Genomic DNA, 13,754 nt, shown 5'->3' with positions numbered 1-13,754 from the left:
CATCAGCTATGATCAAAAAAGTCCTCAGAATTCAAGAGTTACTCTTCTTCAGTATCCAAACTCAGCAAATGTAATCTGGGGAGAGACACAAAACCTCTGCATTGCCTCTGTACCTACTGCCTGATCTGGGCTGGAAAAGATCAACCAAATCTGGCCCAGCATCACAAGCATTTCACTGTTCAGCAGTACTACCAGTAAACCTATGCAATTTCAACATACAAATCTGTAAAACTTGTGCATCAGAATAAATTATTTTTAGTGTCAGGCAGAATTAAAAACTGGAAGTGACAGAACTCTTCAGTTGGGTAATAAGTATCAAATATGTATCTTTTCAGCACTTCCGGCCAACCATACAGTGCTTGATCTCAAGATAATGAAAATGCACTGAAGCTTAAGAGAGAACTTGAGTAACATCTAACATGGTGAGACAGCCGAAGCATTATAGTCCAAGCTACCATGACCTAGTAAACACATTTATATTCCTTACAGAGAAGTCTTACAAACTGACAATGCTTTTATTGTTGCAGTTCCCAAAAACTATGGGAAGTTACTAGTTTCCTGACAGACAAGATCACATTGGATTTCCCATTAGAAAATAAATTACTGCCATGAAAAAAACCCAATGTTGAAAATAAGTAAGTGATGCCAGTAAGAACAGATTTCATTAACTTATTTTTAAAATTGGATTTGTATAGGCAGAAATTTTCAGCCTAAAGTTAGGCAATACAAAGATCATGCAAGTGGAATTTAAGACATAGCATGAAGGATGGCTTCTTCCCATTTCAGACTTAACTTCATGCCACTTAACACTGTCCCTAGATCAGGGCTATATTAAGCATTGCAGCTATCAGAAATACTTCTAGAAAGTAATTCTTAAGATGCAGTATTTATGTGCGCACAGACACACACACACACATTGGAGAGGTTTCCTCTGAAGAGATAAAAAAATGTATGCCCAGGATAATAGGTATATAAACCCAACTCTTCATGTTTATTACTTGTGAAAGAATTGGCTAATACACATGAGCATGGCCAACACTATCTGTTCAAAAGGAGAAAAAGACCTCTTAGAAGTTTCCACAGTTTTGAATCAAAGCTGCTTCTTTTTACTAAGCAATAATTGCAATGGCTTTTTATCAAACCAGTGCTAAAATTATCACTGCAGGCAAAAACCTACTTAGTTTGGAAATTCATATTATTTTAATGAAGCACAGACTTCCATTAGGGACATACATGCAACATGCTCAGAACTTCCTGCTCAGGGGCTGTGTTGCACCAGGGAGAGAAGGAAAAATAGGGAAGAGAAAAGAGCATAAACACGACAAGCAAAGGAGTTCAGGAAACGGCTGAAGCATTGCTCTCAGGATTGGGCATAACACTTGTTGTGTTTATAATATATTCACTTTTTATATATAACATTCTGAAAAAGATGGTGGTGGGATACAAATTACAGAATTCACAGAACCACAGAGTCAATTAGTTTGGAAAACACTTCTAAAGTCATTGGGTCCAACTTATGACTGAAAACCACCATGTCAGCTAGATCATGGCACTGAGTGCCTTTGAGACAGATCACACATCACCCTGCTGGAGAATAAAAGGCATAACTTCACCATACTGCAGGCAAGAATAAAGCAGGTCCAATGCAATGCTTCCACTCAGATCTGAGGAGAAGTAATAAATGAGTGTTTTTGCCAGGTTCTCTTAATAACCCACTTTTCAAGGTCTAATGCTTGTCCTCAGTTAGAAGATCTCTTGATATAATTTATGAAGTGGCAATTTTCATTATCAAAATCTTATTTTGCCTTTCTTCCTCCCACATTTTCACTGAAAGCCTGAGTCTACCCATTGCTACAATGAGCAGTTTTGGAAAACAAGGCAGTTTTCTTTGTTGTTTTCTTTTTCCAAGAGCAATGTAACAGTAAAACAACATGTTGCACTGAACTTTTCCAGCCTTTCTATGTTTGAGAAAAACATCCAATGAAAATATTTCATTTCAGATATATTTAACAAAAGTGAAGGAAACTTAATAGTAAGTTAAACAAAAAAAAAAAAAAATAGGAAGGATGGCAGAAGAAAACTCTTTTAAGTTACACTCCCTGGATGTGAGGATACGGTCCAGCTTCCCTCTCAGCACCCAAACTGAGCACACCAGTGTGCATTAAATACCACACTCAGAAATATTCCAGAAGGTTTTGCTCTCAGTCTACTTCATTAATGTCACATACTTGGAATAAGTAATTAAATCTCAATAGAACTGGAGCTAGAACCAAGGTTTTCTACTTCTCTAATGACTGAACTATTCCACCCTGCAGGATAAATCTCTCACTCTTTTATGAAGCTGCATTGCCACAACTTTTTCAAGTCACAATTATTCAGCATATCTATCCTGAATTCACAAATAGTTTTGCAGGCACCAAAACTACATCATCAACCCAGCTAATTTACTACTTGCTGAATCACATGGGTAGTGCCATTTGCAAGTGTCTCCCCAGTGTTCCCAGAACTCCCTGCCAAAAAGAGGGAAATGCTGAAGGAAGCAGAACCCAACACCCATTTTTCATAGGCAGCTTTGCAACTTTAACATCACAGTTCTAATTAAGTTGATCAGCTTGGAGACATTCTGACTATAGATTTCTAATTCTGTAATGAAAAGTAAAGAAATACCTCTCCCCTCTAGACTGTTACAAAATCCTTCTGTGAGAGTAATACCACAAATAAAAGAAAAAAATTCCTATTAATAAGCTTTTTGAGTTCCAACTACAATTTAAGTACCGGGTTTTGTTTCAACAACTCTCTGGCTCCCTGAAGAGTATAATGGTATTCTCATTTGAACCACTTGAAAACTCTGCCTCACCCTGACTGGACCAAGGAATTGAGCCATTAGTTTTGTGCAATGAAACTGATGTTTGCATGAGTCATTTCTAGTTCTCCTTGGGGTAAGAGCGTATTGACTTTGTAGCTTTTTTTTATTGTTACTGAAAAATCAGAGAGCAAATGAGATATAAAACCTGCACAACCTGAATGAGCACTGCTTCTAGACTAAGCTATGCTTAATATACAGTGGTTTGACACACCATATGATTTGTAACTCCTAAGACAAATGCAGCACAATAATGGAAATGGAAAAAATATATCAGCAAAAAGAAATAGCAATATACATTCTCAGCTCCTAAACTATCAATGTTATAAGGAGTAGGAATCATTTATACAGTTAGGGCATGACCTGAAAGCACTCAATGCACTATCTACAAAGAAAGTGTTCTTTTAAGAAATGTTCCATTCCACAAAAAAAAAAAAAAGTTCATCTATCATGACAGAAGAATATTTTGGAACCAAGATATTACTAAGATTGTACTTTGTTACAATCATGAAGAGAAATAAAGCATAATAGTCTTTGAAATAAGAATGTTAGACATTCACTGTATCTGTGGAGCAAGTAAATCAAAGTCTGGAATGAACTAGCTGTTGGATTTTACAAAACTGAAAGAAAATATGCAATTTTCATAAAATTAAAAGTAATAAAATCCTAACATGCACCATAAAAGGTGAATAATCACATTAGAAATATATATGAGCTTTAAATACTCATAAGTTAATTGACAGCATTTTGTCATATAACCTAACTTTTCTGTATCAGGCAAATAGGTATTTTCAGAAACTTAAAATACTTCACATGCATACACATTTTGAAAGAGAATATGTGCTCAGATAAACACACTGAAACATGGACACATGCCCCATTTCTGTTATTTCTGTAAATTAGATATACTTTATGTTCTGTTCCTCTTAATTCTACACATTATGCTCTGAAAATCTACAACCGTTAAAAAGTAAATATATAGCTTTACCCAGCTGGACACTATAAATATATTAAGACACCCTCATACAGCTTATGTAAATACAGACAAAGACATGCTTGTGTATTTATTTAAAAAGCAACAGCTTTTGTATTTTAATTCTCCTTGCTAGCAAGAAACGTATCAGGGATTGCACCACCCTTCTGCATGGCATTATAAATCTGGATGTGGGAGACGCCAAACAACACAGTACCTGCTGTCTATCCAACCGCATCCTTTTTGCAGCATTTCTGCTTTCACTCTCACAGGCGGAAGCCAGGATACTCTCTGCAACTGCTGAAGTAAGGTGTGAGGGAATAGGTCGTGACTATGAGAGAAAAAAAGAGACACAGAAATTATTTCTAGCATAATCCACGATATCCTTTTTCAAAGCACACCATACCATCAACCTAGGCAGGAAAGTCCGCTCACTGAAATGCAGTTTATACCAACAAAACAGGGAAATGGAACTTGCAAAGATGAAAAATGAAACTAGTTAGATGTTAAAGCTGCAGCTGATCCACAGATCCACGAGCAGCCCTTTCCCCCCACCAGCTCTATTGTCCAGTGTGTTTAGTCTGGCTCATTAAGCTGTACTTTGAACAGACAGTGGCATATTCTCTGCATTCCAGCAGCACCCTGGTCGTCTGATTCTTGTTAAGAAAACTGAAAGGCTTTTTATCCTGTAGAGCATGTGACAGAGATGAGTAGTGGTTTTTTATAGTCATAAAAAAAAAAAAAAAAACAAAAACCCCAAGTGATAGGGTTGAAACATCACTCAAAACCTAACAGATTGTCAGAACATTTCAGAGCAGCCTCAATCTGTAGTATATGAATATTTGCATTCCTTGTTGCAATATGATTGATGTGGTTATAATGACTTTTAAAAAAATCTGTTTTTCTTTTGATGATGCCAGCCTTCTAACACTATAGGCATTTTGTGGTTCAACTAGACATAGTTAATTTTTCCAATTCAAAACATCTCATTACTAATTTCACAGTATTTACACATTTTAGGTTAAAGGTATAGTGAATGCCCCCCAAAATCAAGGGAATTCTAAAATCTTTTTAGCTTCATTGTTGATTATGAACTCCAGTATGATCTTCCCTACAATTTCATTAAGAATATTTATACATCTTTTTTTCCTGATTGCATGCAAAACTGTCTTTCTGAAAGATGAAGCTCACAATAAAAATAATCTTAATTAATATACAAAGATATATCTGAACTATCAGGAAAATAACTAAAGGGGGATGATAACAGAGATATTGATATACATATAAGCCCATTACAGAGGCTGCAGTTTATTGAACCCGGTTCTGAACTACCATAAATTTTCAAAGCTTCATTGAACTCAAAAATACTTTGTAAATTTTTACCTAGACCAAGTGGCCCAAGTGGAGGGGGGGGGGTGATGGGGGGTGGGGGTGTTTTTTTCTTTGTTGTTTTTTGGTTGCCTATTTTTCTTTTTTAAGAGTTTTACTTTCTTAGTACCAAAAACATACATATGAACATTCTGCATTTAATATTGGAAGCAAATTTTGAACCTATTCCCTTTCAGTTCCTAGACAACATTAGAGCAGATCAATTATGTTGGCTCAACTGACTTTATGGTTTTCATAACATTCCAGAAACTGAGGAGCCAACCATTATTAATATTACATTTTTACCTTTAAAAATTAAAGTCCATTTATTGACTTTGGATGTGCTCTGCATAATGCCAATTTTAATCAACCACTCTACTTTCTCTAATGCATGGGACCACAGCGTGTCTGGGACCAGAAGCTGAACTAGCTTCTAGAAATAGACAGGGATTTATAGGTCTTCCTCACTAGTGTAATACACTTATTTCTCCCCACTCATACAAGAACAAGTTCTCTGGCACAGGCGTAACAGCTGTGTAAGAAAGACAACCAGAGGATGCAATGCGGAAATAAAATATATTTATATTGATTTGATAGAATAAACTATTGAACTTGGTCCCAAATTTGAAAACAAATCAGTCTAGGAGATGAGGGACACTGATGTAAATCCTGGTGTCATTATGGAATTTAACGTTATGTACAGTACAAGCAGACACCTTCCTCAGAGCTCTAGAGGAGGGAGTAAGTCTTTGTGGAAGGATCTCCCTGACAAAGCAGTATATTTATCATTCTGCCTCCCCAGAATGGTGATGTTACCCTGAATTTGTTCTGGCATCACACTAAAGCCCTCTCTCTGTTGGAAGGCCAAGTAACACTGTGCATGTCACTGGTTTATGTATGTTGAAGGTACAATGAATATGTTTGCAGCACAGAAGTCTCAGTGTGGTCCTGTAAGAGTGGCCACACAATTACATTCTTGAAAAATAGTGAGCAAACACCTGGTTAATTCCTCAAGCTCAGGTCTTTAACTAAACCTATAACTATCCCTATACATCAGTGGATTTTTAGAAGATGACATATGAGCCAAAAAATTAATGTTCTGACCAAAAGTAGAATGAATACAAGTTCCTCCAGCGTATTTGTTTATTGGAGAGAATACCTTTATTGAAGTGTTTTATAAAACAAAAAGCACAAAGTTCCCATAAAAATCAAGCAGTTATCTTTTCTCTGAAAAGTAATCAGTGATTATGTGCTCACTGTTGAAATACTGAACTCAAGTTAGCACATGCAAAACAGAGGAAATCTCCAGGCAATGGAGCATCTTCCTCTTGAATACGTGTTAACCCATAATTTCTCTCACTCATCACTGCAGCTGACTGTTGATGTGTTTATGTCAAGAACTATCTGGAAAGAACCTTGGAGAAAATGTAATGAATACAAGGCTGAGTCACCTGGGAAGTAAAGTACTATAAAAAAGCACAGGAGAAAAATCATCTGATTAAGGTTCAGGCTCTATCAACAGAGCTCTAGTCTGACATTGACTGAGATGAACACAGCCCTCTCTCACTTGGAGTAGAGCTGTTAAAAAGACAATTTTCTGTTCAATGAAAATCATCTGTAAAATGTGAAAAAAAAAACAATTTTGAAAAGCCTTGCCTAAGAGGAAAAATTGCTTTGAAATAATCATTTCTGAAAAAATGTTTTTAAATATACAGAATTAATATTTCCATCTTCCAAGTTTAGATGTCCTTTTGGTTCAGCTTAACTTCCTCTTCTTCCACACTTCTGATTATTCATGATCTCTGTCATGACTACAGTTATAAAACCACTTCTGTAAGAAGCCCAAGCATCCCAGGCCCCAGTCCTTGCTGGGTTCTGAATATCTCTCAACTCCTGATCTGAAGGTGAGATACAAAGGCCTTAGACTACATGGCAAAAGCAAATAATTCAGTTGTGCCAAAGGGGCCCTGCAGATCTCAGCCAAATCACCATTTTGTAGGTTCCGAGGCTGCCCTATTCAGAGCTAAAAGATCCGTGCTGGTTCCTGCATGGTTAGGACTACAGCAAGAAATGTGTGATCCAAGAACAGCTTTTTTCCAAGGGCTCCCAGACTCCCCCAACAATCCCTGTATCCACAACCTGTGAACTGAACTAGAAGGAAACCAGATTTTATTTTATGGGAGTATGTCAAAACAGAAAACCCTTGAAAAATTAACAATTCCTAAATAAAAAAAAAAAAGAGCATTTTTACAATATTCCCAGCCAGCTCTGACTGGCATAATGCACACAGTGCTGCTGATGCACACACATCACAGCCCCAGTCTGGTTTTTCTTTCACTACATGCAAAACAGGAAAGAACTATACTGGAACTGTTCATAAGTAAAACAGCAAAAAAGAAGCAAGCTTTTAAACTTAGTCTACCAAAACAAACAATTCACATGGCAAAGTTAGAAGACAGGATAATGCTTTTGTAATTTTGAACCAATGATAGAAAAGATGCATGTGAAAATTTGGTACAAACTCTCAGGTGAAGAGATGAATAAAACTTAGAAGGAATCTGATAAACAGCATAATATAGACCTTCTGAGAAAACTCTATGCCTCTGTCCATTACACAACAGCAGTATACAGAATTGCTTTGTATTTACTTGGAAATGTGACACTGCTTGTGACTGTACTAAAACAGCAGTTACATTCTGAACAAACATCTGGTTTGGGTTTTTTACATCTCTTCAGCTGACACACAACTAACATTGAGCCCCTAACTCAATGTAGGTAAAGAGTATTTTGACAAAAGATGCAAAGAAAAGCTGCTGGGCTGCATGTGGATGTCTCTGTTTGTAACAACTTTTAGAGTGACTGGCACTCAGGAAGTGCTGGAATTCCCTCAGTAGCCCATTGGAGGTGACCAACCACCTTCAGTCCTCTCATATTTGAAACTGTATTTCAAGATAATTTTAAACTGTTTTCTAAGACCACCACAGACCCCGTACATGATGATAATGACAAAAAAACAGCATGCACACTTAACCACAATATTGGACAAGCAATTTTGCATGGTTTTCTGAGAAATAATTTTCTTGTGCATACTGATATAAAGACTTTATATACTTATCTCCTTTTCTCTCTTTCTGAAGAGTTTACAAATCATTCACAGGCTGTTTAATGAAAAGTAAATTTGCTGATACCTTTTTCTAGTCTAATAACTGTCAATCTGCTTTAAAGTATCTTAAATCTAACAAAGACTCTTTCATGGCTTTGATGATCTTCAGATCTGACTCTCAACAATCAAAGCATCTTGCAACAAGACTTTCTAGTTAGAAAAGTAGTCCTGCAAGGTTGCTTATTTTTTAGTAGTTGAAATTAGAAATCCTCAGCTTAGATCCTCTAGAAATTAGCTTCATTAGTATAATCTCTGATTTCTTAACAAAGAAGAGACTAGCACATTTAATCTGCTGGGAAACACCTGTTTTCAGTACACCAAGTATATACTACAGTACCATCAAGTCTTCTGTTTAAATGTATGTATGTATGGCCAGACTTCGCAAACGAAGGTTTAGGAAGGGCTCTCCCCATGTGGGTGTGCCCTTCCAGCCTGTGCAGTGGATTATTTTAGGTGAGGCACAGCATGCACAGAACTGGCCCCACTGTTTAAGTCCTCAGGTCCATTTGCCACGACCGAGCGAGCTTGGACAGTGACAGTGAAGTCCTCGGGACTGTCACAGCACCCCATACTAACCAGGGCTGATGCTGCTGAGCATCTGAGATCTGACGGGATGGGATGGCAGGGAGGCATTGAACTGCCAGGGGACGGTCCCTACTGAGACTGGAACTCAGGTCCTTGGGATTCAGAGTCCGGAGGGCTCTCCATTACACCATGGGACTGCCCTTTTAAATGGAGGTACCTTTGCAGTATATTCATGGAAAACACAAAATAACCTTTTTGGCATATTCACACAATTCCTGTATTTCTACACAGAATCTAAAAAGCGCTATGTTCTAATTTCATATGTACATTTTTGGTATAAATTTACCAATTAATGATATAATAGATGAATTATATTTCAGGGTAAACCACTAGGAGCAGGTTATTCACAAAAAAGAATTTTGCAATTTACTGTGCCTGTTGTCCTCCTGTGTTTACAGATTTATTGTCTCTGAAGTTACTACATTGGCATTTTTGTGAGATCCGGTAGAAAGAGAAGTCAAAGTTGTCACACAGAAGTTTGGTCTACATACTCTGACAGTTGCACCAGTCTGATTCAGTTCTGCAAATGTAGCTATCTGTAATGTCAGATCATGGGCACACATGTACACCTGCTAAAATGCAGAATGGTATAAACTGACATGTTCATAAATACTACCTTGTAGTTTAGGCCAATTAACACTGAAAAAGATATCTCTCAGTTTAATACAGGTGCAAGCACATAAACATACACGTTACTTAATTTTGCTCACAGACACCCTAATATAAATCATAGAACTAATGCCTATGACCTGTGAACACAGACACTTTGGAAACAAGTTAATGGAGAAAGATATACAGGTTGCCTTTATTAGAAGGTTCTAAGGTGCAAACCGAAAAGGTCTGACCTTGTGACCAGGAATGCTACAACTTTTATACCAGATATTAACATCCAATCATCATTTTCATTTCTCTTGGGGGGCAACCCATCGGGGTCTTCAGAACCGCCCCTTGGAGACTTTCCAGGGGCTGTTATGCTTTCTTCTTATGTTTTTTTCTTCTGTTATCTGCAGGTGGATTCTCACAAACACCATGGCCTTGGCAAAGCCTGAGAAAGCACCCAATCTTGTGGGAAAGACATTTAATAACTGCACTTAGGATTTGAGCAGCCTAAAAGAACTTACGTCTCTGAAATCTACCAAAAATACATTAAAGCCTTAGGTATCAGAACAATAGAATCATTTAGGTTGGAAAAGACCTTTAAGATCATCAAGTCCAACCATTAAATGAACCCTGCCAAGTCCACCACTAAACCATGTCCCCACATGTGTCACAGCCACACTTCTTATAAATAGCTCCAGGGATGGTGACTCCACCACTTCCCTGGGCAGTCTGTCCCAGTGCTACACCTTTTGGTGAGGAAAGTTTTCCCAATAGCCAATCTAAGCCTGCCCTGGCAAAAGTTGAGGCCATTTCCTCTTCTCCTATTGCTTGCTACTTGGGAGAAGTAGTATGAATTCTAATATAAATATGTGGATAAGTATTGTAACTATTACTCAAACTGGAAAAAAAGTAGTTTCAAATTTTCCAAAGTGATTTGGCATCCAAAAGGGAAGATAAATGCCTAAGATGCCTCACTGGCAATAACCAAGTTTTTCCAGAGGTATCACTAAGCACTTCTTTGAATGTTGGGCTCCCAACAACTAGACAATCCTTGGTGCTCTCCAGCATGTCAGCTTTTTCCTCAGTATTGCAATACCAGTTCATGTCCAAAATTAAATATTGCAAATATGCCACAACTCTTTCATAATAAATTATTAAGATCTAACACAATGTTTTAAAATTCCTAAAATATTTGTAACAGTATGCAATAACTAAATAACATTTTTTCACAGAAAATGTACAAAATATTTTACAAGATGGGGAACGCATTACCTGAGCTTTTACTCAGCACAATGAACTGAAATGTATGACACAACTGCCCTACACAGCGCAGTTACAAAGCACTCAGAAACCTTTCTATTGAGTATTTTTGAATTTAAAGACTGGATGAACTACAATACTGCACTACACTGGACATACTTTTATAATGATCTGAAACTGGAAGAGGGTAGATTTAGATTAGGTATTAGGAAGCAATTCTTTACTGTGAGGGTGCTGAGGCACTGCAACAGGTGACTCGGAGAAGCTGTGGATGCCCAGTTCCTGGAAGTGTTCAAGGCCAGGTTGGACAGGGCTTTGCGCAACCTGGTCTAGTGGAAGGTGTCCCTGCCCATGGGAGGAGGGTTGGAACTAGATGAACTTTAAGGTCTTTTCCAACCCAACCATTTTTAATCAATGACTCTAGGTATTGTTAGTACAGAATAGTGAAATATGAACAACTGGACTGGCATTTTAATACTTGTAACACTTCATTTCAGTCTAGGTTTTGATATATTTTTCTCAGTCTTGCAGTATTGTGAAAAATACTCAATTGTAACACCTAGTAAAGAATTCAATGAAGTAATTATGACTATATTCTCAAATGGCAGAAGAGGCTTTTTTAAACTTTCAGTGATGTTCACATCACTTTTCTAAGTTTTCAGCTTTGAAATACATTTAATTAAAACATGTCATGTTGCACCTTGATTATGACAGCACCTTAATATATCCATATATGTCTTATCATATCCATATTCCTGTCTAAATGTTAAGCAAATGACACTTTCCAATCATCCTCTATGCTTCTACTGCTGCTGCTATGCCTACATATGGGACTAAGTTCTGCTCTGCTTATTCAAGAGAGCAGCTTCAGTAGGGCTAGTCAAAATTTTAAATGACTTACGTGAACAACAGCAAGAATATCCATCTGACTTTATCTACCTTAAACTCAAGTATTTTGTCTAAAGCTGTCATCTCAACTCCCTTTTGTTTCATTGAAAAGACAGGTATTTTCCTGTTGCAGAAGGGTTAGGATTAAGGAAATGTTAGGGTCAAGGTTAGGGTACCTAACTGTGAACCTCTTTGGACTGGTTCATCTAAGCACTCATTAATTGCTGAGGGAGCCAGTCACATAATTTCTCTAACAAACTTAGGCAAGATTACCTTTATCCCTATGGCATTTCAGAGTGACAGAAAACTCCAGGACTCATCATGCTGACCTAAGTCCTTCAGAGTCAGCTGAGGATCATTTTGGATGCTCTGATTGGAGTTTACTAGGAAAAATCCAGCGAACTAGAAAAAATTGAGTCTGATTTAACATTATTTCCTGTTTCCCCCTAAACCAATACACTGAACTGTCTCCTTATTCTTAAACTATTGGTGCAAACCAGTTAACCAAGCAACATTGCAGCAGAGGTATCAATCTAATTCAGAATCAGAGCATAAAAAAACCTGAAATATTTCCTACATTTTTTTCTGATTTAAAAAAAAAGGGGGTGGGGGGACCTTTCCTATATCAGAACTTATTGCCGCTTTTGAGGGGATTCTTTTTCTTCTAAATCCATAAAAAAATTGAGACAAAAGTCAAAATTGCATTCCTATCTTTACCTTTCTTAGAATGTAGGAGACTAAGTGCTATCAGGTTGCAAAGTACTTATAATGTTTTTAGTTTTAATTCATTTTACAACTATCATGCCTTTTTCAGAGCTAACTTCTCCACATTTTCCAAGGTTAATTGAAAAAGTGTAACTTCTGCTGTACACTTTTCCAAAATTGCCTGCATGTGCTGAATTTATTGAAGGCAAATGGTTTCTAAGATGGATTTAACAGGCAGTTCTTAAAAATCATATGAGTATTCACTTAAATGTTCTGTGGTGAAAAAAGCATATTTAAAAGCCTTAGGGAAACTGTTTCTAGAATATGTTTTTAAGAATATATGAGATCTAATGGTTAAAGTCAACATTTGTCAGAGAGGAGGTTTGCTCTTTTTCAGCCAGGTTCCCCTCCAGACTTACAGAAGTCAACCATTGTCAGACTAGGGTGAGATGATTATAAAGGAAAGCAACCAATTGACAGAGCTTGGGGTGGAGTATAAAGATATAACTCTACTCTTATTTGTCAATCTTCATGTAACTGTTCTTGTGATAATTTTCTTAATGCTTCCCAGCTTGTTAATCAATTAGATATGCATCCCTGGATCCACATACCCTCATCTTCCTGAAAATGCTTATGACCTTTCCAGACATAAAATGCCTGGAGGACTGAAAGCCCATGTTACTGCATGGGCAGTTGGACTTTTCAGCACTAAATTCAGTAAATAACAACAAAAGCTTCCATTCTCTAAACCTAAAACTTAAGAACAGAACCTAGATACCTCTCCTGAGTAATCTTAATGAGGAAGATCTCAGAAAACACACCCCATTCTGGAAACCAGTCCCCACCATTGCTCAATCACAATATAGAAGCATGACAAGCACTAGACATTCAAAACCCCTTGATCAACATAAGCTCAGTTGCAAATTGTTAAAATCCCTCTTACAGCCAACTGGCACAACCAAATGACAGTGTAGAAAACAGAGTTCAGTTATTCATTACTGAGCCTGGCAAAAGGGCCTGGGATGAACAATACTGGGATCTAAATGAGGAACTGTCTTCAGGCATAGTGTGACTCTTCTCTGACACATCCAAACTTGCCTTCAGACAAGAAAAAGCATTTATGACTAGCCTTTTCTCTCCAATACAGAAGAAGGCATTGCTCTTTGATAGTGTTGCTTTGCATTACTGCAGTAGCAGTAAGAAAAATGTAACTATTAAGTCAATCCAACCTCATTTGATTATTTCTAGGATCAAAAGCATTTCTGTACTACAATTAAATAAACACATACCACATACCCTTAGCAGCTGTCTGCTATCTTTTTTTAATTGGTTGTTCTCTATAGATACAG

General features: G+C 37.2%; 1 protein-coding gene across 7 annotated transcripts in view; it reads right to left on the bottom strand.

Moving 5' to 3' along the window:
- Window positions 1-13,754, bottom strand: part of NOL4 (nucleolar protein 4) — a 203,402-nt gene that overhangs the window by 30,941 nt on the left and 158,707 nt on the right. For all 7 annotated transcript variants that reach the window (XM_071554586.1, XM_071554589.1, XM_071554588.1 and 4 more), the window contains one exon: window positions 4,054-4,167. In XM_071554586.1, the coding sequence (XP_071410687.1) occupies window positions 4,054-4,167 (114 nt within the window). The remainder of the gene's footprint in view (window positions 1-4,053; window positions 4,168-13,754) is intronic.

This window comes from Pithys albifrons, chromosome 4 (assembly GCF_047495875.1).
Source record: "Pithys albifrons albifrons isolate INPA30051 chromosome 4, PitAlb_v1, whole genome shotgun sequence".
Classification (NCBI taxonomy): Eukaryota; Metazoa; Chordata; class Aves; order Passeriformes; family Thamnophilidae; genus Pithys; species Pithys albifrons.
Note: the sequence above shows the minus strand (reverse complement) of the source record. Positions and strands in the feature narration are given on the sequence as shown.